At 35.9% G+C, this 27,962-nt stretch overlaps 1 protein-coding gene and 1 long non-coding RNA gene across 3 annotated transcripts in view; one reads left to right on the top strand and one right to left on the bottom strand.

Moving 5' to 3' along the window:
• The window catches only part of AP4E1 (adaptor related protein complex 4 subunit epsilon 1), a 54,765-nt gene that overhangs the window by 26,502 nt on the left and 301 nt on the right, over nt 1-27,962 (bottom strand). Inside the window, exons 1-10 of one of the 2 annotated variants that reach the window (XM_077881076.1) lie at nt 27,576-27,726; nt 25,348-25,419; nt 21,853-21,976; nt 17,980-18,053; nt 17,437-17,558; nt 14,505-14,664; nt 12,645-12,811; nt 9,571-9,644; nt 2,715-2,837; nt 2,307-2,416 (exon numbers count right to left, since the gene is read on the bottom strand). In XM_077881076.1, the coding sequence (XP_077737202.1) occupies nt 2,307-2,416; nt 2,715-2,837; nt 9,571-9,644; nt 12,645-12,811; nt 14,505-14,664; nt 17,437-17,558; nt 17,980-18,053; nt 21,853-21,973 (951 nt within the window). In that variant the 5' untranslated portion in view covers nt 21,974-21,976; nt 25,348-25,419; nt 27,576-27,726. Of the gene's footprint in view, nt 1-2,306; nt 2,417-2,714; nt 2,838-9,570; nt 9,645-12,644; nt 12,812-14,504; nt 14,665-17,436; nt 17,559-17,979; nt 18,054-21,852; nt 21,977-25,347; nt 25,420-27,575; nt 27,727-27,962 lie in introns of those variants that run through there. The other variant, XM_077881075.1, reaches the window with a different exon arrangement.
• On the top strand, nt 7,474-21,243 carry LOC144303207 (uncharacterized). The gene is made up of 3 exons (XR_013370251.1): nt 7,474-7,575; nt 9,173-9,243; nt 20,882-21,243. It is a non-coding gene; the product is annotated as an uncharacterized LOC144303207 (long non-coding RNA).

Here is a 27,962-nt window from a genome sequence, read left to right as displayed (position 1 = left end):
AGAAAACAGCCCCTAAGTGGGTTTGTCAGTTGAGGGCAAATGGCCTCTAGTGGATAGACAACGGTTGGTGGCTCAAGTGCCTCAAAGCCTTAGCAAGGCTTAAGGTCAGGATCTCAGGCAGCAAGGAAAAACCATGTTATAGCCACTTTCTCAATGCTCAGGGATATAACTCTTGCTTCTTCAAGTAAGATGAAGGAAGACTGGTACCAGAGTAAGCTCCCATTTGGTTGGGCTTTCCGAGGCCCTATATTAAGGTGCTAAAAATATTGTAACTCCCAGAAATCAATATGAGACCAAAAGCAATACTGAAAAAGTAATATTAACTGGTATTTCAGAATCAACATTAGCTGTCAGGAGAATTTCCACATATCTTCCTTGTCAAACTTGTTCAAAATACCTTTAGGGCTCTTTGTAATTTTTCAATCTTTATAGCCAAGATTTCAGGTACAAAAGACAACGGTTTCAGTTCATCTTAAACTCTATTTAAAATCTACAAAAACACAAGTCCCGTATCAATAGTTTCCAATTTATGTAGCTGTCTCAGACATGCTCCCTATACACTCTAAACTATCTATTTTTAGGTAATTTACACCCAATTTATTTCCTACTCTAAGACCATGCAATTTAGCATTTCCAGGACTACATGGGACATGGTGTTAGGAACTGCATGACTAGCTAGAGGTCCTTTATGTTAGCTCCTCTATGCCTTCTTTCTCCCTGTCAGAAAGAAAGATAATAAAACCAGGTAAAAGGGAATCCCAGTCTGAAGCAACAGTTCACTCCATACCCAGGAACTGAAGTTTATGTAATTACTTATAGAGATTAGATGTGACAAGCAGCATTCAAAGAGACAGTACTACAGTGCCTTCTTGGAGCACCACTGAAACTCAGTATCTTCCCCAAAGAATTCAAACTGCGTTTCTCACTGCAGGTAATTTTAAGCAGATCAGACTTGAAAAGAATTCTATTTTCCCTCTGACTCTCATTTTTATTTATTTTTGACTCTCATTTTTAAATGAGAGCCCTCAAATTAAATACAGCAATAAGAAAACTGTACTAAGTCAACTCTGTTCAATTTAGTAGCCAATCACAAAAAGAAAACACATGCTCTGTATCTGTTCAAAGTGCAAGAGTCATGTAATTATTTGTTATTTTCCTTTGTCACCTTCTCATTTTTCTATGATGCCTACACAAAGAAATTATGTATCTGTGAACTTCCCATATTCATTTGAGACAGGTAACAATTTTCAAAAGAATAAAAATATGAATGAAAAAAAATATATATATATATCACCTGAACAGCTCAGTTGGTTAAGCGTTTGACTCTGACTCTGGATTTTAGCTCAGGTTATGATCTCAGGGTTGTGAGTGGAGCCCCACTTCTGGCTCCATGCTGAGTGTGGAGCCTGCTTAAGAGTCCCTCTCTTCCTCTATCTCTGCCCCTCCCTCTCTGCTCTCTCTCTCTTATAAAAAAGAAAAGAAATAAATGTATTTGACTTCTTAAAATTATTTTTGTTTCAAAAATAGTACCTTTTAAAATTCAAAATTTATAATTTTATCTTTTAAAATTATTCAATGAAATAGTGTTCTTTCAATAAACTATTTTGAACTCACTGCTTTTAAGTAACTTAGATGTTCAGTAAATTATCTTTATTATTTTTAAAATCAAAAATAGAACTGCCTACTCAACTAGGTCCCATATACCATTTTATTTTTTTTTTCATATACCATTTTAAATGAAGGTACAGAGTGATTTCTTTAATGAAAATTAACAGAACTATTTATATAGACACCCAGTGGACAAAAGGGAAAAGTTGAAAAAAATTAACTAAATTATACACCTTTCCTCCCAAGCAGTTCAAATCACTTTGGGGATATCTTTATTCTTTTAATATTCCTACATATTTAATACAGACTGCATTAGTCCACTTTACAGATGTTAAGCAGAATATGAAAAAATCTTAATAGACATAAATTACATCTTAAATTGTATTAACATAAAGACCTGGAAAGAGAATTTAGTTTTCCTCTTGGACCAAAAAGATATTAATGAATCCATACAGGTAACTGAACCTAACTCCTCCAACTCATAGTTTAAATCCATCCATGAGGATACTGACATAGGAATTTTTAGAAAAGCTCCTTAAACTTTAGTAGAAAAAATAAAATACACTCAAAAGTTAAAATACACGTATGTAAACACATATACACGCACATACACATTGCCAACTATTTAATTCTCTCCATAATACCAAAAAAAAAAGTTTAATAACACTCTGCATACACTATTCAAAATATCAGTTTACCTCTCTTTTAATAATGGGATCAGGATGGTCTAAGCATTCAATTATTGTCATCTGGTGCTGAAGAGCCAAAGTGGGATCCTGCTGGATAACATAGGTAAGAGCCTTCAGTCCTAAAAACAAAGATTACATTATATAAAGTGACTGGAAACAAATACCCAGCAAATTTCAAGAGTCCTCTTTGTAATTTCTGTCAATATTATCTAATCATCTTGGGGCACTTGGGTGGCTCAGAGCCAGGAGATCCAGCCCTGCATCAGACTCTATGCTCAGCAAGGAGTCTGCTTGAGATTCTCTCTCCCTCTCCCATTGCCCCTCCCCCCCACTCATGCACAAGTGGCCAGTGCTCCCTCTCTCTCAAATAAATAAATAAATAAATAAAATCTTCTAAAACTTTCCTAATCATCTTACCTAAATACTTGAGATTTATTTTAGGTGAAAGAACAAATTTTCCAATGCACTTGGCAGCCTTCTCAAGTAATTCTGATTTAGGATAAATAGAATAAACTGTATGCACACATTCAAACAGAATCGCTGGAGAAAGAAAATATAAAATATCAGGGATCATTTTAAGGCATAATAAAAGAACATACTTGTATAGAACTCATAGCAAAACAGATTAAAAGGTCAGTTTTAGTAAAAAATCTTTATCTATGGAAAATTTTCAAAGACAGGAACTTTTTGATATTTTCAAGCTTACACACTTATCAGGATTATGTTACCACAGCACAATCTAAAGAGAAATAGATGATAGATAGATAGATAGATAGATAGATAGATAGATAGATAGATAGAGAAAGAAATGATGCATTCATTCATGCAACAAGTATTAACTGAATACCTCCTATGTGCGCCAGGCACTGTTGTAACAGTATGGATACAACAGTGGGGGAAAAAAGGTAAGACGGAAAACCCTGCCTTTATGGAGTTCACATTCTAATGTACACATAGTAATACACTCATTGTTCTTTTTTTTTTTTTAGATTATTTTATTTTATTTATTCATAGAGACAGAGAGAGAGAGAGAGAGAGAGGCAGAGACACAGGCACCATACAGAGAGCCCGACGTGGGACTCGATCCCGGGTCTCCAGAATCACGCCCTAGGCTGCAGGCGGCACTAAACCGCTGCGCCACCGGGGCTGCCCACACTCAATGTTCTTATATAAACATTATTTCCAACACTCCTTGAATGCTTTAAAATAACTTGTTCTCAAGCAGTTTCTACCACTTATACACAGAACCAATATATATAGTTTATTTTAATATAATCATTTTAGGATGCTTTAGCATTCATTTCAAAGTAGGACCACTTCAAAAAAAATCCTCAAGTCAGTCCTTTAAAACCAGTCTCAAAAAACATAGAACAATCAACTGAACATCTTGTTGACAGTGTTCAAATTTGATTTCCTAATATAGTCAAAGCTCTGATAAATATGATAGATGATCAAAGTGGACACTAAAATTTTTTTTCAAACTTTTTTAAAGTTCCTAAGTAAAGGAGGTGGACCATCACCATGGTAAAGAAGAACCAGTGAAGTATCATTAAGTTCTGCATGTGCTATGGAGTTACAGCAATGAGAAGTGAGACATGAAATCCAACAGACTTAACAGTTCTACTACAAATTGAAGCATATCCAAGTGTCCTTGATAGAATCATTTCTTCTCTATTTCCAAAAGCCTAAAACAAAACAATCAGATACTTTTTTGTGTACAAGATAGATCCTGAATATTCAACTAGCTATGTTTTACACTGCTAACTTGCCTATCAATTTACACCCAGATTTTATGTAAAAAGCTTTATATAAACCCTTTCTATAAAAGAGAAAATGAATCAGAAATGTAAATTTCTCCCTGAGAAGGGAACTGACTTTAAAAGAAAACCTACAAAGTAAGTTAATTAAACCTAAAAAGATACACTGTATATTCAGATGTTGTGCTGTAAGTTGTCCTTACTCCGTGTTATGAAAAAAGCAGACATATGACTTTATGAACTAAACAAAGAGAGGCTTGGTCAAGTGACTAACCAAGTAAGGCAGGAGTGGATAAATTACTAAGTCTAGCCCTTGGCCTACTTTCGCAAGCCTGTAAACTAAGAATGATTTTTACATTTTTAAATTGAGATATAACTGACATACAACTTATTTTAGTTTCAGGTGTACAAATACATTTTTTAAAGTTTCTGAAAAAGAGGCACCTGGGTGGCTCAGTCAGTTGAGCGTCCAACTCTTAGTTTCAGCTCAGGTCATGATCTCCGGGTCTTGAGATCAAGCCCCAAAATGGGCTTCCCACTCACCAGAGAGTCTGCTTGAGATTCTTTCCCCATCTCCCTCTCTCTTCCACTCCCGCCCTGCTCCTCACGCCTCCCTCCCAGTCACTTGCTCTCTCTTTCTCTCCCTACTCTGTTGCTCTCTAAAATAAACAAAATATTTTTTAAAAATAAAAATAAATTTTAAAAACTAAGGTTATAAGAAAAACAAAGCAAACAAAGGAGAGTTTATGACAGAAACCTATGGTACCGGGACGCCTACATGGCTCAATGGTTGAGAGTTTGCCTTTGGCTCAGGATGTGATCCCAGAGTCCCAGGATCAGGTCCCACATCAGGATCCCTGAGAAGCCTGCTTCTCCCTCTGCCTATGTCTCTGACCCTCTCTCTGGGTCTCTCATGAGTAAATAAATAAAATCTTTAAAAGAAAACCTATGTTACCTACAAAGCCTAAAATATTTACTACCTGGACCCCTTTTCAGAAAAAGTTTGCCAAAAACCCTGAATTAACAGGCAGCCCTAAGTAAGACTAAAAATAATGCTGCTCAAGCACCTCAGTAGCCCAGTCAGTTAAGCGTCTGCCTTCAGCTCAGGTCATGATCCCCAAATCAAGCCCCAAGTCAGGCTGCCTGCTCAGTGGCAAGCCCATTTCTCCCTCTCTATCTGCTCTCCCCTCCACTCATGTGCTCTCCCACTCTCAAATAAATAAACAAAATCTTTGGGGAAAAAAAAATTCCCCTCATGGTTTCCTTTACAGATTCCTACCATTCAGAACTCTCCTGCTATCAAACTGTGTTACTACAAAAGCTTCTCTACCCACCTAAAATCTAAACTTATTTAGATTTCTGGAAAGCTAGTACAGGTAAAATTACTAGTTCAAAAATTACACTTTTTAGTCAACTTAGGCATAAATGAGCTAAAAATGAATTTAAAAGGTTTTTAAATTATTTTTCCACTGGAGCTAAGTCCCTTTATTCCACTGCTCTACAAAAATCTAAGTCCACAAATGAAATAGCGGCCACCCTAATGTCTCCCCTCTACAGAGGTTTCAAAAAAGTGCTTCTGAGGATTTCTAAATAAATGTAAAAACACAATGTGAAGTTTTTTCTCTTCCAAAGCAACCTAGGTCCTAACCAAATTATCAAGTAAAAATTATCAAATTAAAAATAACATTCTGACATTTATAATACTGTGGTTTTATCATAGGTATTTGGTATTCGATTATGCACAAAATTTGAAGAGGTTCCACTGACACCTTATCCTTCAGACTAGACTTTACTTTCATATGAAGTAAGTTAAGTCTCTATCTGTTGACCCCACTTTGGCAAGGAGATGTGGGTACCACCCAATGGGGATAGAAGTCCAGGTTCTCCACTCTGCCTCCTTTGACACTTGGAGAAGGAATCCTTGTTCCCTCTGAGTAGGGGATGGGAACCTCTGCTGATACTATCTTGCCTGGGAAAGGAAGGGGCATTACTTCATTAGTACTCCCTACGTGGCCTCCACTGATACTGCTAGCGTGGCCTGAGTATCCCTGACCAGTGGTAAAAGCTCCAACTCTCTAGTAGGCTTCCTCTAACACCACCCCAGCAAAGACAGGAGAAGTACTTCGTTAACCCCTATTCCTAAATATGAGAAATCCCGGCTTCCCCACATCATCTCCACTGACAGTGCAAGGGAGGGGTGACCCCCTTCAACAACTGGGAGGGATGAAGTTCTTGCTCTCCTCTTGGGCTTCTCCACCATGAGTCCAGTGGAAGGGTTGGGAAGCTAGTTATACCTGGTGAAGGGGAAATCTTGGCTTTCCACTCAGTCTTTTCGGCCATGTGTGATGGCTGGCTGGGATAGAGAGGCTAGCTCTTCCCCTAAGCGCCCTGAGGTAACCTCTGAAAATGGTTTGCTATTCACTCGACCCAAAAAACCCTAAAAAATCATGCAAATCAAGAGGTCCAAATCTTCATATTCATTTTAAGGACACACATGAAACTACCCAGGCCATCAAGGGTATGCATATCTGAAAAGCCACCTAATATATGAAAGATGTCACTTTGCGGAAGCAGTGTGTGCCATTCCGTCACTACAATGGTGGAGCTGGTAGGTGTGCCCAGGCCAAACAGTGGGACTGGACACAGGGTCAGTGGGCCAAGAAGAATGTTGAATTTTTACTGCACATGCTTTAAAAATGCAGAGTAATGCTGAACTTTTCAGGGTTTACATGTAGATAGATCCTCTGGTCATTGAGCACATCCAGGTGAACAAAGCAGCCAAGATGCAGCATAGAACTCAACAGGGCTCATGGCCGGATTAATTAACCCATACATGAACTCTCCCTGCCACATCAAGATGATCCTTGCTGAAAAAGAGCAGACTGCTCCTAAACCAGAAGAGGAAGTTATACAGAAAAAAACATCCCAGAAGAAACTGAAGAAACAAACACTTACAGCTCAGGAGTAAATTCTGCATAGAATAAATGCAAATTTTTTAAAAAATAGGCTATTGTCTAAGTCTTCTATCTTGCTATTTTGCCCTTTTCTTGTCAGTCCTTTAGCTAGACAGCAGGCTTTTTTCTTGGGGCATTTTTGTCTGCACCTGTTGGTGTTTCCAGGTTGCTGGCTCTCCTGTACCCAGTTTGGGGACTATGAGGCAAAAAGAAAACCCAAGGTATTCACTGTGACATTGTTCCTTGCATTGCAAGGTCCCAAACCAGTCTACCTTCATTTCTCCACCTTTCAGAGTCATATGTTAATTTTACATATAATATCCATAAGAGGGAAAAACAGGGAAATGATGGTTCTGTTCCTTGTACTCCATTATATAGAAGTCTCCTGATTTATTAAATAGCTTATGAAAAATGTTACTCTCATCTTATCAGTACTCTGCCTAAATATCTTCCATATCTCTGTATTTATATACAGTATAAAGCCAAATTCACTTGGCTGCCATGAGAGGACCTCTGCAATATGGCCTTTCCACTGTTCCCACTATGAAATGTCCATGCAGGCTGCTGGTAAGTCAATATTCTCTGAAACAGTTTTAAACATCCCTACTTCTATACCTTCTCTCATGTTTCCTCTTCCTGGGCCCCCTAGACCTCCCTTCTGACTATCTGAATCCAACCTACCTTTCAGAGCCCCATTACCTCAATATATCCTTGTGTGTAGTCCTCAGGCCCACAGTGATCTCTACCACCTCTGGACTCCTACAGTATTTATTCCCTGCACCACCACTTAGCATTCTACCTTATACTAGGTATTATGCTTTCATAAATAAGCTATTTCTCCCATTATATTGTAAATTCCTGTGACGACACTTGGGTGGCTCAGTGCTTGAGCATCTGCCTTTGGCTCGGGTCATGATCCCAGGGTCATTGGGATCAAGTCCCGCATCAAGATCCCCACAGGAAGCCTCTGCCTATGTCTCTGCCAATCTCTCTGAGTCTCTCATGAACAAATAAAATCTTTTAAAATATATATATATATATATTAAATTCCTTGAAGGCAAAGATTATATTTTATACTTCTTCATATGCTCTATATCACTTTGTATAATGTCTCGTATATAACAGCAGTCAATAAATGTCTTTGGTATGTTTTATGTCTTGATTTAACAGTAAGGTAAGTTATAATAATGAAACTTTCATAAAAATATGGTTTAGAAAGTATAAAGCCAAAATCCAATCAGATAACTAATAAAAGTAATCTTCTTTTTCTTTAATTCAACTAAAACACATTTTAAAAAAAAGATTTTATTTATTTATTCATGAGAGACACACAGAGAGAGCAGGCTCCATGCAGGGAGCCCAATGTGGTACTCAATCCCAGGACTCCAGGATCACACTCTGAGCCAAAGGCGGACGCTAAACCGCTGAGACACCCAGGCATCCCTCAACTAAAACATTTTAATTATTGATTAACCCAATACCAGATACTGGGCTAAACTCAGTCTCTTCCCTTAAGAAGTTCATAATTTCAAATGCACATTCTTCAGCAATAAACTCTTTATGGTAGCACTATGAGAGAATAGTCTACCATTGACAAAATCACTGTCAGTTATAATTGTATCAATACAAAAGGAGGGAAGCCTAACAAGGAGGGAAAGATTAATAAAAGAAATAAACAAAACAACAGAAACTATAAGGTTTCCATGGCAAGGTGAAACACTGGACTAACAGCCTACAAAGAAGCAAACTTGCTCGTGTTCCCAGAAATTTTAATAAAAGAAAGGTGCCCTCGTGGGAAACATTAAAAAATATTTTTTTCGGGTATACAGTGTTCTCCAAGTGAAAAGAAATGGGTAACAGTGGTTATCTCCAAGAAAGGGAACTGGGTGGTAGTGGTAAGGGTCAAAGGGACACTTACTGTTCACTGTATACTTTTTTGTACCTTTTGAATTTTGAACCATGTGCAAATATTACCTATTCCAAAAAAAAAAATTAAAGCTGAAATGTCAATTACAAAAATAAAAACAAAAAAACGTTCTACAAGAAAAAGAAAAGCAGATCCTTAACTGATTCTAAACAGAATTCCTTGAAAGTCTTTCACACTCTTATCCTACACACTAATTATATCTCAGTAAAACTTTTTTTATCTTGGCTGCCTGCAAAGACTCTGACATTTCTCTGGATCGTCTGACAGTTCCTAGCCTAACCACCTGTGTCAGTAAGGATCATCCAGAGGTAAGGATGGAACAGATCTACTGGGTTACCTTCACAGTCAATTAGATGCTTAGTGAATATTTTTAATATAAAAACAATTTCTCTTTAAAAATAAAATATTTTAAAAAGAGAGAATTTTAATTATAATTCAGGTCAATGTTTAAAACAAAGTCATAATTTCAGAGTAGTTCTATTATCCAATGCTTACATTGAAAAATAACCCAAAGAACCATCTTAAAAATTAACATACAAAATTCTTTTGGAATTTATAGTAGTCTAACACACATTTTGCTAAAATACCAAAAAGCACTGTTAATCATTAGAGTAGCATTTACATATGTTACCTACCATATGTGACATTGTGATTTAACTCGGCTCTTCGTAAGGATTCATCAAGAACATCATACATTAATTCACTTGTCCTGTTTAAAAGATATTTTATTTGCAGTAGAATTATAGTATTATAACTCAATAAAACAGTTTTTCAAACTTCTCTCTCTTTAAAACTGAGGATCTACAGAAAAGAAGTGAAAAAAATTCATTTTATGAAGATATGGAAATTTCACTTCTTCAAGATTCCATTTGCTCTTTCTCATGAGTTTAATTTCCTGTTTTATCAAAGCTGACTAGTCAATGGAGAGATATCCATAAGTCAATCAACTCTTTACCTATACCTAGTCTACAAATCAGGCTTTTGTTTCGTTGAGCATACTACCTTTTATAATTTTATTTATAATAAAATATGCTACCTGTTTCAAGTTACTACAGTAATACCTCACACATCCAGATTATTCCAGATGGTAACCATGTAATTTTTTTTTTTAAATATTCAAATACCATCTTTCTTTGAGCAGCACCAGGTTCTCTGGGAAAAAATTTCAACTTTCATTTATGTTAAATGTAAAGAAATTTCATTTTGTGAAACAGGTTTGTACCACTCCTATGTCTTTATGGTTACTGATTACAATTACAGTAACTGGGTTGAGGTAGCTACTGTAAGAAAATGCAGTGCTTTCTAGAGCATTCTGCCTCCAAACCTAGAAAAGTCCTCTCCAAGAAGTCAGTGTGAAACTATGGCTCCTAAATTAGCATTTCTGTCTATATTTTACAAGTTCAAAAAAGCACTAACAGAAAAAAAAAAAAAAAACTACCATCAACATACGATACACACAGTAGTCTTGCAGAGAAACTATACTGTAATACAAACAAAAAGATCAAAAATAACATAGGGCTACACAAATAACATATCAACATATCTTTTTCAGAAAATTTCTTTTTTCCAAATATACAACTATAAAATTTAATTTGAAGTACATAACTTTATTCTATCTTGACTAACATGTAATTATCCAGTGAGAATCCAGAACCATATTCTAAAATCCCTCATTTTATTGTGTAAGCACTTTTTTCCAGACAATAACCACAAAGCAGACATTACAACCCTTCCCCCACCTCAAATTTGGTAATACTACACCTAGATTACAGTCTAGTTTCTCAATTTTAAAAGCCAATGTCTGACATAAGAGTCATAATTAACCACATGAAAATGTGGAAACGTTTGCAGACATGATCAAGCAATGTTAATAACCTAAGACGAAGAATGCTATAAAACACAAGAAAATATTCAAACAATAGACATAAAGAATACAAATCTAAGAAGTTTCCAGTAAATTATCTCTTTCAATTAAATATATTAGAATCCTGTTATAAAATAACATTTTTACTTTGCCACACTGAGCTAATCATGTCTTTAAAAATACAAGATTTGTGTTAACATAAAATCTCAGAGTTGGGACAAAGGAAAAAATATTTTAATGTTCCACAGCATCAGTAAAGAGTTCCACTCTACTCATTTCGAATAAGTCTATGCCAACTGAGCTCTCTGTGGAGACAAACACTCTGTTTGTATTGTTTGTAACTTTGTATGTATTCCACACATTCATTCATAAAGGAAAGAAGATAATGAGTTAATAAATTTAGTAAATTCACTAAATGCCTCCAAAGTTACTTCATGAAAACATACTGTCACTGGATTTTTTTAGATCAGTGAGGTCTGGTTGCATTATTATGAAATTCATGATTTTAAAACAGAATTCCAGTGAACTCCAACTAGAGCTACACAACAGGATAGGTTGGATTATATACAATAAAATTAGGACAAACACTTTTAATGTGCATATCTACTTCCATCACCTCCAGTTTTTTGACTTAGGTTTCGATCAGGAATTGAGATCCAGAAACACAGAAAAAGTAACATAGCAAGAGTGATAGAGTCCAATTAGCTCCCCTTAGGAGCTCACAGGCAGATGGACAGTGACATGACACTGACAAGGAATTAGTAGGAGCAAGAGTCTAGAAGACAATCCCTTTGTAAAGCTAGGCCAAAGAATTAGAAGGTACCCTACTACATGGAGGAGAACCATATCTCACAAAGTCAAAACACTGATCAGCAAATTTTTTTTTAGTAAATATTTTCTTAAGACAGAAACTCAAGTCATGGTCCTTGCTCTCAAGGGAACTAAAATCTAGTTCAACTTGCTCTTGAACAGTTCAGGAAAAAAAATTTTAAAATATGTATGTATATATATAGTGAGAAAGAACAAGAAGACAAATGCAAATAATTGATGACTCTAGGTAAAGAGTACAAGGAAGCTTCTTGTACTATTCTTGGAACTTTCCTTTAAATTTGAAAAACTATGGCAAAATAAAAAGCTACAAAAATATATATATAATCAAAAAGACACCCATAAAAAATCTAATATAAAGTACTGGCTAAAAGAATAACCCAGACAAAGAAATTAAGATGAAGTACTCATATTCATTAATTAGAGCAAGAGTCAGCAAACTATCGTCCACAGGCCTATCCTGGTTGGATATTTGTTTTTGTATGACTACAGGCTAAGAATGGTCTACATTTTTAAATGACTGGGGTGGGGGGGGGAAATCAAAGGAAGAATTTTTTTTCCAAAGGAATAATATTTCATGACAGATAAAGATTATATGAAATACAAGTTTTAATGTCCAAAGGAAGTTTTTTTGGAACACAGCAATGTTCATTCATTTACATGTTGTCTATGGCTGCTTTTGAGCTGTACAACAGCAGGCTTAAATAGCTACAACAGACAACATACAATCCATAAAACTTAAAATATTTATTATCTGGACCTTTACAGAAAGTTTCCCAATCCCTACACTAGAATGATTAAGAAGGTTTCATGGAAGATACGGAGCCTCAGAGGTACCTTTCCCTATGAACAGAATTTAGATAAGCAGAGGGCCAGGATTATCCCAGCAACCTGTTATATACTTCTTAAAATGGCTTATTTATCATTATTAAGCCAATTAAACATTGGGAGAACCTGACGTATGAAACTTCTAGGTGATGGGCTATCAGAGTATCAAGTTTACTTAGAATAGTTTACCTTTGATCATCTTTTCCTAGTAGTCCTAATATTCTCAAGAGCTGGATTTGTAACCATGGTGCTGGCACACTGTGGTAATTGAAATCTACTGGGAGCTTTCCTCCAACTACTTGCTTCAAAATTGTCACAAAACTCCCCGTCAAGTCTTTATATCCAGATGAATTCTCCTATAACCAAACAAAAAACAAAAACAAAAAATATTCTGTTAAGAATAATGTCTTATCAAAAAAAAAAAAAAAAAGAATAATGTCTTATCAAATATAAAATAGATCTGGTTGAAATGCCATACAGAATCTAACTTAATATATGTTCACTTAGAAGTTTCAGGTTCACATTTAATTCAACAGTGCTCTAATCTGTTTGATTTCTTCCATGATGAAACTACTCTGGCTACTTGATCCAAAGCTGAATCATCCCTCAAAAGCTTGCACTACTCTCTACTTATCCCCACACAGTCTCAATCACATTTCATAAGTTCTCATAATTACATCTTATATAGAACTTTTATTAGCCAATACCAGCAATTAAATCAAAAAGGGAAAAGAACGGGCATATTGAAAAGGGGCAGCATTACTACTACTTTTGATGAAAATCAAAGCCTGTTTGCAATCTCTGAACTTTGTTTGCAAAAGACTTCTCATGTAAGTAATCTAAGTGTATTCTGGGTGGAGGAGCACAGGGCAGTCAAGACCACTCAAACATTCAAACCTCCCAAAATCAGTGCATCTGCCTTTTAAAAATTAATTAACCCTATAGTATTTAAACACACCTGTGTTTCTGAATGTGTGTGCTTTGGTTACTTATCTGATGAATCTCTTAGACTGGGGAAATGACATACATATTCTTCAAACATTAGATTCATTGTAATTTTTATTTCATTATCATGGACACATTTTTGGAAGGGAAATAACAGCTCTTTGAAAGTTTAGTAAATGTTAGAGAAAAATAAGATTTAACATCAATTATCTATTTATACCAATCTATTTTGGAGCACGATGCATAAAAATGAAGACACCCTTCAACCTGTAATTGTAAATTGAATTCAGTAACATATGCCATTTTGTTTTATAGTACTCATGGAGTCTCACACATATATATAAAACACACAAAGGGGTTTCAGGCAATACACTGGGGCTGAATTAATATAAACCTATATGACCATTTAGAAAATTTTACCATACCATTCAACCTTCCTTTCTGATCTGATACAGTATCGATGGAAGGAGACAACATAGTAGTCCATATACCTTGCACAACCCCTATCCACTCTCCTCATTTGTATAAGCTGTCACACATATCTCAGGAATTTGTACAAAAGAAAGTTACTCCTTGGGGCACCTGGGTGGCTCAGTTGGCTAAGTGTCTGACTTTGACTCAGGTCATGACCTGAGGGTCCTAGGATCGAGCCCTGTATGAGGCCCTGAGTCAGGACCAGTGTCAGACTTGGCGCTCAGTGAGGAGTCTGCTTCTCCCTCTCCCTTTGCCCCTCTCCCTGCTCGTGCTCTCTCTCTGATATATAAATAAAATCTTAAAAAAAAAAAATTTAAAGGAAAGTCACTGCTTGAAAAACCACAAAGTTACAAATTTCAATCACCTTCCAAAGGTATCATTTTTCCATACATCTTTAGTAACACAAAAAAACTTAGTCATTTAAAAAAGAGACTAATCCTGTAATATGCCTACAACTCATGCTATCAAACTTGCAAAATTACTATTAAAAAGTCAATTATAAAAAAAGTCAATTATAAAAATTTGAAATGTTAATTAAGCATTTACTGAAAAACATGAGTTTTCTTTTAATTCCATAATTACATTTTTCTAATGGCAACTACTCAGTACCTCCTGAAATTTCCAACTTACCTTAATCATCCTAAAGTATATGTGCAAAGAAGCAGCCATGACCCCAACATCTCTGTCACAAAGTGCTTTCCGAAACTTAATATGGATATGCTGTACTTGATTAGGAGCAATAAGATGGAATTTATATAATGCCAGAACAGCTTTTCTTCGTATAATCTCCCTAAAGATAAAAAATAAAATCTAAATAAATCATCTGAATTGTCAGACATTTAGCTTAAAAAGATTATAGATGAGATGACTTCAAAATATGAGCTATTACCTTAATATAAAAAGAATGAATTATACATTTATACTAATTTCTTTATTCTAATCCACCAAACTATAAAAAGTAGTTCTCTCCAGGAGGTAAGACCTCAAGAGACTAACTGCTCATGTTATATAGTTCTAGTTACATAATTTTTGGCAATAAGCATGTATTTTTTACTTTTGAAACCAGAATAAACAAGGAAGATAAACATATTCCTTAACTCCCTAATTCCATTTTTGAAAGCCATCTCTCTAGAAACTGTGAAAAGTTTCAACAGTTCAAAGCTTTAACAGGTAATTCTGGCTAGCAATATTAAACCTCTTTATTAATACTGAAAATCTCAGTAACATTCTACCTTTTAATATATTTTTTTTTTTGTACCATAGGCAACCTAGAGGACTCCAAATACTCCAAATAGAAAGGGAGACTCACAGTAAAAGATGTTACCCTTCCCCTTGCCCAGCTCATGTTTCCAAAATATCATTACAAAGAAGAGGAAAGTAGGAGCACCTGGGTGGCTCAATGGGTTGAGAGGCTGCCTTCAGCTCAGGTCATGATCTCAGGGGCTGCTTCTCCCTCTGCCTTTCCCTCTCCCCCACACCATCCCACCCCTGTGCTTGCATACTCTCTCTCAAATAAAATATTTAAAAAATAAAAAAATAAAAAAATATTTTTATAAAAAAAGAAGAGGGAAGTATACACTAGTATTACACTTAATTTGTAACAGATACTGTCTAGCACACAAGAAGCAAAAATATTAAGTAGCTATACTATATTCATAATATAATTTCCAAGGAAGCATATTCCTTATTCTTCTCACTCATGCCTATTTCTAAATATTTCATATTTGCAGGCTATGCTGGCAGTACTCATAACAGCAGCAATGTCTGTCACAAAAGTGAAGTATTTATTTTTAGGGTTTCTTAACACATATTTGTTACCTAAAATCATAGAATCTCAAAATTGAGATTACTCAATGCAATCCTCTGTGTTCCACTCAAGAATATCCCTTAGAATATTCCTAACAAATGTCAAATTTAGCTTCTGCTAAATTCCATTAATAAGCAACTTACTATCCTCCTAGGCAAACTATAGCATGATGGAAACTTCTTTTTTACAGAGAAAAAGCAGATTAACAACAGATTTGCCATTAGTAGTATTAATACTATGATGACTGGAAACCATATCTCGGTGTATTGCTATTGAGTGTTAACCATTTTAGTTCTATGGGGGCAGCGGTTTAGTGCTGCCTGCAGCCTGGGGTGTGATACTGGAGACCCGGAATCGAGTCCCATGTCAGGCTTCCTATATGGAGCCTGCTTCTCCCTCTACCTGTGTCTCTGCCTCTCTCTCTCTCTGTCTCTATGAATAAATAAAATCTTAAAAAAAAATTTTTTTTTCAGTTCTAAGAGAGTAGGTAAATGAGGTAAAATAAAATATAAACACTCAACAGGCTCAGGAATCCGAAGGCCTGGCCCTCTATGGTGACACTAACAAAAGACATCAAGAGACCTGGGTTGAGGCTATAGGTCTGGCATGGTGAAATTCAAAAGTCAAGTGCAAACCACATCTTCCTTGTGTCATCCCCTGGCCTACCTATAGCTCTGACCCATGTTCTTCCACATGGAGTTAAGTATGGCCATCTGCAAAAGCAGAGTTTCAAACAGTCTAACTGGGGGAAAAGAGGCCAGGATTTGAAATTAGAGTACATGGGAAGCAAAAAGGAAAAAATTCAGTTCTCAGAAGGATTTCATACAAAGACTCTGGAAGTATGATTACCACAAAACAATGAGGGTATGGAAAAATTACATAAAAATAATGCTCTGCTATGATCAGATCAACCTGTAATTATCTAAGAAAAACTAGTACTTTATTTCTAGTAATTAATTGTCTATAGCCATCGTTTGTTCTGAACACAGATCTGACCTAAATAAAATATTAAAACAAGTTTGAAAAGCCTATGAAGTTATTCTATAATTCTTAGTAAAAGCTATCATTTTAGCCAGATAATTCATGGTCCAAAATTTCTTAAAGAAAACAAACCATAAGACAACACTTTATAATCTCAGAACACCAAAAATACTAGCTTAAAGAGACATATAACATAAATATTGTGTGAATAACAAAAAAATATTAAAGATTGTATAACTAAAATAGTGAAGCTGTAAGGAATCTTACAAGATTAGCAAAATACCACAAGTTAATAAGGTTTATATGGATATGTTCTGCTATAAAATAGAATTTGAATGTTGCAATTTTGCTATGAAAGCAACCCCAATATGGGGAAGCTCTGCATTCATAGCACTTGAACCACTGCCAGATTTTTTTCATTTCACTTTATCCTCAAAACAACTTTGTGAAAACTAACACACTTCAACCAACCCCATATAGCCAAAGGAAAAACAGGACCAATGCTGGTTAGTGGTAGAACTGAGAGGAAAGCCACAGATTCCTGACACTAAACCTCACTGACTCTCAGTTTAACTTTAGAAAGCTGCCTGACATTTTCTCGAACCCACATAAAATAAAGCATGATGCTATCAAGGATTTTTGCATTAATATCTGGCAGTCAAAGGATATCCTCCACCCTAATAGCATTAAATTAAAGTTATAATAAATGTTTTAGTATAAATTTTTATCCTGAAAAATATAGTATAGACCCGTATCCAAAAAAAATTGACTTACTTAGAATGTTGAAGTTTATCTTCAATTAATGGAAGAACAGCTGGAATCATTTCTCGAGGGAAAATCTGGCTGACAATAGTAAGTGCCATACATACTTCTACCAGATTAGTGCTCTGCAAATCCTGACGTAATAATTAAGCAAACAAAACATTCAGTGCAAATTTTGAAACTTAGGATTAGTAAATTCAACATTGCAATGGTCCTATGTACTTAATAGTCTTCTACTAACTTTATAATTAATTTGTACATTCAGAACAGATCTAGAGAAAAAGACAAGAGCCAGAAAAGTGTATTGGAGATCTGCTTTCAAATGAAACCATAATAACAGCAGCAGAGGGTTAAATGTTTCATTTAACCCTTACAACTGGGTTAAGTTCTATTATTAGCCTCATTTTATAAACTCAGAAACTGATATAAAAGATCTTTCTAAGTCCATTCTATAAGCCTGGCTTCTTCCAACAATATCTAATTCAATATGTTTGAGGCAAAATGTCAGATGCCTATGGAAATAATTTTCATATTTACTAACATATAATACAGTACCTTTACAACTGTATTCACAAGGAGAAGCAGCAGTTCATGACTTTCATGTAAAAATAAAGAAACAGCCAAATAACCTATAAAATTTGAGGGAAAAAGTCTCATTATTACCTGCCCTAAATGAACTTTTCCCAATAAATTAAATAAAACAATAATATATTCCAAAATTTAAGTGTCAAAGATAATAGCTATAAATAACTATAAAGACAGATTATAAAATATGAGGTTCAAAAACTTAAGGAAGATTTCAGGTATGCTTTATCCTGAAATACATCATAATCATGTATTTCACAGGATATACCTGAAACAGAAAAGAGGCTATAGTACCACCTTGAACTCCTATACATGACATGACAAATACATGCCTTCTATCTTCTGTGCATATGTCTACACAAGCAATCAAAATATTTTCTATCTGGGAACCTGGGTGGCTCAGTGATTAAGCATCTGCCTTTGGCTCAGGTTGTGATCCCAGGGTCCTAAGATCAAGTCCCACATCAGGTTCCTCACAGGGAGCCTGCTTCTCCCTTGTCTATGTCTCTGCCTTTCTCTGTCTCCTATGAATAAATGAAATCTTTAAAATACGTATATATTTTTTCTATCTTATAGCCAAACATGCAACTATTCAACTGAATGAATCACCTAGGGATCCCTGGGTGGCTCAGCAGTTTAGCGCCTGCCTTCAGCCCAGAGCATGGTCCTAGAGTCCCGAGATCGAGTCCCACATCAGGCTCCCTGCATGGAGCCTCCTTCTCCCTCTGCCTGTGTCTTTGCCTCTCTCTGTGTATCTCTCATGAATAAATAAATAAAATCTTATAAAAGAAATGAGCCACCTAATACCAACCCATATGATGTAAATCACATTTTAAGCCATAAACAATATTTTCTTAATATGAAAATACACTATTGACAGAATAACAGTTGTTGAGGGAAGAAACACGGTCTACCACATTATATGTAATCACTGATTTAAGTAAATATTTTTATTTCAATATCAAAACATAAAGTACATCTTAGAATTGAGGAAATACATTAATACTATGACACAGGCCATATATATATATATATGGAATCTAGATACTCCATGTCATTTCCTGTCACTCTTCACACTGATAACATTTGTTAGACAGTTACTATGGAACAGTGCATTACAAGCCTCACCTCATTCAATCTTCACAACTCTATGAAGTATTATTATCCCAAAGAGAATATGAGGCCCTAAAAGGGTAACTGCACAAAATCTATAGCTATTACATGGTGGAGCCAGCACTCAAACCCAGCCAGTCAAAGTTAGCTCATGTTTTAATACCTATGCTGTCCTGTCTCTCCACACAGTCTATGTGGAGGCCCTATTCCCTGCCTCCCACCCTTACTGCTTTCCATTCTTCTCAATTCTTTCAGTCCTCTCATTAGAATTCTAATGTTAAACTATCCCATCATTTCCCAGATAATGTGTGTATCGGCTGGAAATCATGGGCAAACTGTTAGAAACTACCTATTCTCAAAACCAAGAAATAGCAGCATAACCCATTTCAACATCTTTACTGAAGATCAGAGGAGCAGAGCATGAGAAAGAAAATAGAATTAACCAGGGGCAAGAAAGAAATGAGAAAAACCTCGGCATTTAAAGAGATTAGGTCTTACCAGATTGCGGAGAACTCATGTGATAAGCTAAGTTATCACTCACACCCAAGTCACCAATATCAAGGTAGGAGAAGATGAACAAATTCAAAAACTATCTCAACAAAACCTTACCTCTATCTGTTACAAAGAATATCCTAACTATTTTGACAGTCAGGAAATATAAAAATATTTAGTGACTCAAAAAATGAAAAGGTTCCAGAAGACAAAGAATAATGACTATGATTATGGAATATGTTTGATATAAAAGAGTGACATATAGGATAAGAATATAAGCTTTGACTCACAGAAACTTGGGTTTACATTCTGGCTCCACCATTTATTAACTGTACAACCTTGGACAAGTGACTTAACCTTTGAGCATCAACATTCTATCTCACAAGATAAAGTACCTAACATGCCTGACTTAATAGGTACTGAAAACGTAACTTTTCAACAAAATTCATATAAAAAATACGAAGCCATCTCTAACAGAGAAAGCACCAAAGCTAGTCTCAGAAATCTCAGGGGAGCTGAAGAGGCAATAGGACCAGAGTGAATACATATAGAAAGTTTAAATGCTATCTTAAAAAAAAAAAAAAAAAAAACCTTCTACTCATTAGCATACATAAAAAATGTCTGATACCTACAAACATATGTCCCTCTACAAGGCAATAAAATATTTCCCTAAGGTTATAAATCTCAACAAAAATGACTCTGAAGTCACTATTAAAATAAGCTTCTATAACTATCAATAACATGTACAAGGTTATTCCCTGCAACACTATTTACAAGAGCAAAGAATAAAAAATAACTCATATGTCCATCAGTAGGGACTTGGTTGAAAAACTATGGCCCATCCACCCATCCAATGAAAATGATGCAACTGTATAAATAAAGATGTCAAAACAAAATGTAAAATAATCTATATAGCCATGCTATCTTTTGTGTAAGAGAGTGTTTGAGTGTGTACTGGTGCACTTACTTGTTTTGCAAAAAAGAAACAACGGAAAGATTTATCAGAAACTAATGAAAATATTACCTATGGGAATAAGGGCCAAACTGGGTAAAAGGGGAAGGGGATAGAGATAAAAGTGAGACTTCTTTGATTATACCTTTTTATAAGGTCTTAACTTCTAAACAATGTAATACTTTATATATTTTTAAAATAAAATTAAATAGAAAATGAAAAAAATTATATTAAATTCTAAGAAGTACAACATAGTAACACCTGTACAAAATTATAGCACCAACCATCTGATATTGATCATCTATTGTTTTTCAGATTTCCTGGCCTTTAGAGATCTTAGAATTAATTTGAGGGCTAAATCATTAATATACGAAAAGACAACACCGTAAGATGACAGACGGTAAAAGCCACCCAAGTGATCACCAAAAAGTTAAAACTTAATTTGGAATATGAAAAAGGAGAGACAGGATGCCAGAGGACATTTCCCTTGGAGGGAAGAACACAACAAATCTAGAAGAGTGGACTGAGTTTCAATAAAAATAGAATACTGGGTGCACCTAGTCTCGGAATCTTTACCAAAATATCTCCCTTCCCCACCCCAGCATCTGACAGCACAGGTGAATATAATTTGTGAAGAATGCTGGTCCTTGAAAATATGACACTACCAACTCCTTTGAATAAAGAACATGCTATACTCCTATATTACTCTAAAGTGTTTTCTTTTTGGATTCTGATACACTGCTAAACCTACATGAATAAAAGATTTAAGTCCTTAATTTAAAGGACATTTCCTAATAGTTTGATTAAAGAGACAAAATTTTTCCAAAGATACCTCTAACCTTCACAGCTAACATTTATGAAACTGAGAACAGTATTTTTTAAATTATTCAAGTCAATTTCAGTTTTTATTCTATAAAGAAACATTTTTAATCATTAAACTGATGAGGTGAGACAAACTTTAAATCAGCTTTCTTGAGGTATAATTTATACATAAGAAAATTCCTCATTTTTAAGTGTATAGTTTAATGAGTTTTGAAAAATACATATAGTCATCTAACTATCCCAAAATCAGGCAAATTTTAATCTTCTCCATAACTCTAAAATGCCATGAATCAGTAAGACTGATTTCACTTATAGGCTTTAAGTTTTTGAAGTGTTCTCTTCTAAAGCTTTGAAAATTACAAAGCACTGTTCTAAAAACACTATATACCTGCTACCATTCATTTCACACAATAACTAGAACTTTAAGCACAGTATTAAGTAAAAAATCTTAAACACATACATACCTACTCTTTTTTCTAAAAGGTTTCCTTGTTGTGCCAACTTGATTGCATGTATATAGCCAAATGAAGCGTCATATCCAAGCATTTCACAATATATAAGTCTCACCATACATTCCTTCATCATTTTCTGCAAAGCAAAATAACCAGTAATTGCATAAATAAGTAGAATGTTTTGTTTTCTTAAATTATATTGCAATCATTTCACAGGGGAAATCCCTTAGTCCTGGCACTAAAGAAATAACCAATACATATATTATAAATTCATAACCTAAAGTCAAACTTTATAAATAAAAGTTGCTCCAAAACTTAGTTCACCAACAGTATTGATTTTAGTAAAATTATTTTAACTTTTTTTTTTTTTTAAGATTTTATCCATTTATTCATGAGAGACACAGAGAGAGGCAGAGACATAGGCAGACAGAGAAGCAGGCCCCCTGTGGAGAGCCCAATGCTGGACTCAGAGCCCAACACCAGGCTCAATCTCACAACCCTAACATCATGACCTGAGCCAAAATCAACAGTCAGATGCTCAACTGACTAAGGCACCTAGGCACACCCTAATTGTAGCTATGTCTAATTCTAAATGTGTAAATTTGGTTATAATGTGAGACACATGGTCCTCAGACAAAATTTCACCAATAGTAATATGACTTGGCTTCTAGAATGGAGCACATCATTTTAATATACTTTGCCAAATAAAAACATCCATAAAATTCCCACAAGTCGGGGATCCCTGGGTGGCTCAACGCTTTAGCGCCTGCCTTCGGCCCAGGGCGTGATCCTGGAGTCCCGGGATCGAGTCCCACATCGGGCTCCCTGCATGGAGCCTGCTTCTCCCTCTGCCTGTATCTCTGCCTCTCTCTCTCTCTCTCTCTCTCCCTCTCTCTCTCTCTCATAAATAAAATATTAAAAAAAAAATTCCCACAACTTGGTAATAATTTGTAAAGAAAATAACTTTCACATTTAAAAACCAAATTACACACGGACTTTCTTCAGAATTATTTTATTGTACGTAATATGCAATAGTCTGTTTTACAGACATTCTTTTTAAACAACTCTGGTATAGCTATTATATAAACAATATTTAATTTTTTTAACCGGGTCTTTCAATACTTACAATATAAGCTAATTAAGTTGTTTAAGGCATTGTATAAATGTTTTCAGTATAATATTTGCATTCTCAATATCTATAATAAATTTTAATCATAAATAAAAATATAAATAAAATGTGTTTCAAAATAAGCTCACACCTATTTTAATATATAAAAATTAATCAAGGTTAGTATATTACACAAAATACCTGGAAAATAACAAATAATAAGCAAGGATAATAATATTTCATATTTCATTCATATGTATGTATGTATATCATATTTATATATGTAAATATGAAGAGTTTTTTTTAAAACCATAGGAAAATCAAGCTTGGAGAAAAAGATTTTTAATACAGGTCACTTATGTTTAAAGTAATAAAAGTTAAATCATTAGTATATTAAGACTACTAAGTACTGAAAAAACAAGCTTAAAAGATACTAGAAGTCCCTCTTCAAAAGCTTCCACATCAATTAGGAGTGAAAGTATTCATCTAATCTATTAAGTACCAATCCTGGTTTTCAAACATTTTATCTCAGAGCTTTTCAAAAGTCATGTTGAGCTCTATTTTATTAAAATTAAGAAATGTGTGGGAAATATCAGAAAGGGAGACAGAACATAAAGACTCCTAACTCTGGGAAACGAACTAGGGGTGGTGGAAGGGGAGGAGGGCGGGGGGTGGGGGTGAGTGGGTGACGGGCACTGAGGGGGATACTTGACGGGACGAGCACTGGGTGTTATTCTGTATGTTGGTAAATTGAACACCAATAAAAATTATTTTATTAAAAAAATAAAATAAAAATAAAAGCTTAAAAAAATTATACATGCATACATTATTATTCTCTTAGAGAAGAAAGTCCATTTCCCAATACAGAAATTTTTTTTAATAATTTCTCTACCAAACTGTCATACAACTTCTACACAACCACCTCAGGGACAGACTATAAAGCATGCCCAGATGGGCACCTCAGTGGCTCAATCAGTTAAGTGCCCAACTCTTGATTTTGGCTCAGGTCATAATCTCAGGGTTATGGAATCAAGCCCTGCCTGGGGCTCCATGCTGAGCGTGGAGCTTGCTTGGGATTCTCTTTTCTCCCTCTACCCCATCACGCGCGCGCTCTCTCTCTCCCTCTCTCAAAAAAAAAAAGAAAGAAAGTATGTCCAGAGCTGGATGGTCACAATGATTATAAAATCTTCCTTCTTAACTCTGGCTCCCTAACTTATCTTATTTCTCCAGGTATGTCAACTATAAAAAATAGAAATAAAACAAAGTAAAAAGACAGAAACCACTTCTGCTGGGATCCCTGGGTGGCTCAGCGGTTTAGCACCTGCCTTTGGCCCAGGGCACAATCCCGGAGTCCCAGGATCAAGTCCCGCATTGGGATCCCGGCATGGAGCCCGCTTCTCCCTCTGCCTGTGTCTCTGCCTCTCTCTCCTCTCTCTATGACTATCATGAATAAATAATAAATAAAAATAATAAAAAATATTTAAAAAAAAAGAAACCACTTCTGCTTAACATTTCTATCAAATATCATGAGTAAATATCACAATGATTTCATACATATACACACACAGACATATCTATACATATACACATAAATATATCAGATTAAGCTAGGTTTTGAGCTTCATTTGTCCACATTACTATGATAATAAAAGGAAATATATACACTCTTAGACTTTAAAAGTGTTATTTACGTACATAAGCATGCGTTCATGCAAAATGATCACCCCAATATTTTTATTAGAAGAGGGAAAATACTCCCACAGTGATGTACACACAGGAGGTACTCACTAAATATTTGCTGAATAATGTTGCTTGGCAAAATCTCATTATATGAAACATGAAAATTAATTAAAAGGAAAAAAATTTAAGTCTTAATCTAACTATGTAGAAACATTGACCTGCATAGAGCGGCTACTCATTAAACAGCTGCTAAATGAATGCTGTTTGAAAAATCAAATTACATGGAACTCAAGCTCTAAAATAACTGGAACTCGATTTAGGTGTTGTGCAATATAGTTTTACAGTAAGAAAACCATGTTTCTGCCTTGTTCACATATAATTCAGGGCTGAAAGTATTACTTCAGATGATATATGGTAACTTTTTCCCAGTGCACAACATTAAAACAATAAGAAAGGCACTGGAGTCCCATCAGTATTGCCACATTTATGTATTTATCATCACGTTGGCATTGAATTGTCATCAGTCAAGCAAGTCTTGCTTCAGTGCCACCAGTCAATAATAAAAAGCTCAAGCTGATGTCTGACTTGCTATCATCCATAACTGACTGTGACCATAACAAATTAGATTTTAGTAACTGATCAATTAGATGCCACTATAGACTCCATAGTGGACCAGATTTCAAATATAAAATGTGCTGGCACTAGCTATACAAACTTACCAGTGTTGTAGTAGGAGCAGAAACAGTTGCTTTCAGATTACTCAATTCCTGTTGGATTAGTTTCTCTTCCTCCTGAAAAAATGAAAGTATTTAAATGCATGAATAACTGTCTTTCCAAACTGTAACAATATTTCTTGAAAGGAAAAATATGATACTTTCAATGACAAAAAAAAATCACATTATTTTGAAGGACAGTTATAAAAATTATGTGCTTAACATTGGCCTAAAGGCATTTCTCCAAACCCTCCCAATCATTCCTGGAAAGAATAATCCATCATGCCTTTTTCCTTCACTTAATTATTGTCCCCTCAAGGACAGTTTAGCAGAAAATGTTTTGTTTTGAATTAAAGGTGGAGAGAAAGAAGAAAAGAAATTTTTCATGAATTGGTCCAGGATAAGGTTCTCACACTTTCTCTTTAACAGTAAAAAGTCCTGGGGAGCCCAGGTGGCACAGTGGTTTAGTGCTGTCTTCAGCCCAGGGCCCGATCCTGAAGATCCGGGATCAAGTCCCGCATTGGGCTCCCTGCACGGAGTCTGCTTCTCCCTCTGCCTGTGTCTCTGCCTCTCTCTCTCTCTATGTGTCTCTCATGAATGAATGAATAAGTAATCTTTAAAAAATAAAAAAGTAAAAAGTCCTGGGGCGCCTGGCTGGCTCAGTCAGTAGAGCATGCAACTCTTGATCTTGGGGTTCCAAGGTTGAGCCCCACATTGTGTGTAGAGATAATAAAAAAATAAAAAATTTTAATAAACAAGTAAAAGTAAAAAGTTTTCATAGAATAACAAGTAGGATAAGAGCCATATGCTTCCTTCTTATTTTCTCCTTATTCCTCACATCCTTTCTCTCACTTCCCATCTCTCTCATACACACAATAAATACACCATTGTGATCACTTCTGTCTGCACAGTGTTTCACCTCTTTAGCACACTTGAATATTGGTCTCATTTTTGGCTAACATAATGCTATGTTTAAATTACACATTGAATCAGGGGCGCCTGGGTGGCTGGGTGGTTAAGCATCTGCCTTTGGCTTGGGTAGTGATCCTGGGGTCCTGGATTGAGTCTGCATCTTGCTCCTGGCACAGAGCCTGCTTCTCCCTCTGCCTGTGTCTCTGCCTCTCTCTCTCTCTCTCTCTGTCTCTCATGAATAAATGGGTAAAATCTTTAAAAAAAAAAAAAAAAGTTACACATTGGATCAGCAGATGTCCATTAGGTAGCTTATCAAGAACCACTAGGGAAGTACTGCCACATTTCCACATTTAGATATCTTATGTACAGCTTCAAACTGCAATTTAAGATCAAAAATAATTCTTTTTTTTAAATTTCACTCAGAATCTCACAAAAATTAGTAAAGGACAAAGCGTTGAGACAAGCAATAGTATGTCCATAATAATGATTTCTGAATGTGAAGCAGAAATACAGCATCCAGTGGCATATCATCTTATTTCACATTTAAAAAAAAAAATGTTTTAGGGCAGCCCGGGTGGCTCAGCGGTTTAGCGCCTGCCTTTGGCCCAGGGCGTGATCCTGGAGTCCAGGGATGGAGTCCCACGTAGGGCTCCCAGCATGGAGCCTGCTTCTTTTTTTTTATAAGATTTTCTTTATTTATTCATGATAGATATAGAGAGAGAGAGAGAGAGGCAGAGACACAGGCAGAGGGAGAAGCAGGCTCCATGCAGGGAGCCCGATGCGGGACTCCATCCCGGGTCTCCAGGATCGCGCCCTGGGCCGAAGGCAGGCGCCAAACCGCTGAGCCACCCAGGGATCCCCATGGAGCCTGCTTCTCCCTCTGCCCATGTCTCTGCCTCTCTCTGTGTGTGTCTCTCGTGAATAAATAAATAAAATCTTTAAAAAAAAAATGTTTTAAACCCCCAGGGCACTTTGAAGGAAATCCTTCTCTGTCATTTCTCCTCTCTGGGCACCTACCTGTCATCGTATATTGCTTATATCTGTCTTAAGCTCCAATTCCTTGGGAAAAAGGAAATAAGTTTTATTCTTTTCCCTCGGTGTCTAACACATAACCTCTCCCATAAGCATATTTTGAACAAATTACGACGTAACACATTTATCTTGCACAACCCGTTCACCTACCAAAAGTCTGCGGACGCTTAATACCTTCTATGACAACTGCTGATTTTCAATGCCCACCTGAGGCCGCAACAAATTTTACATTTTGGGAGAATGAACGCTTTTTCTTTGCAACCCCCCCCCCCTCCCCCGGTTGGTCTAACCTAAGAACCTCGAGCTCCCCAAAGATGCTGAACGATAGGTTCAGATGGCAGGGTCTGTTCCGGCGTGTGAAGGGACCTGCAAAGGAACTTTGTAGAAGGTAAACAAAGCTGGCACTGGCTCGGCACTTGGTGTTTTCACTCGCTTGATGGCCCATCTAATCCTCGAAACAACCTATAGAATACGTATGGGTGCTTGTCCACGTCAACGTTCCAGGAAATACGAGAAGGCTCAACAATTAAAGAGGCTGCCCCAGATAATAATGACTCAGGGTCGGGGCCAACCGTGGAAACTCGGCCTGCCAGCTGTCGGTCCCGGAAGGAAACTGACGCTTCCAGACAGACGCAGGGACCGACTGGACGCCTATCGCAGCCCCTGAGCTCCCCCGG

This window comes from Canis aureus, chromosome 32 (assembly GCF_053574225.1).
Source record: "Canis aureus isolate CA01 chromosome 32, VMU_Caureus_v.1.0, whole genome shotgun sequence".
NCBI classification, from domain to species: Eukaryota; Metazoa; Chordata; class Mammalia; order Carnivora; family Canidae; genus Canis; species Canis aureus.
This window is presented reverse-complemented; position numbering and strand designations above follow the sequence as displayed.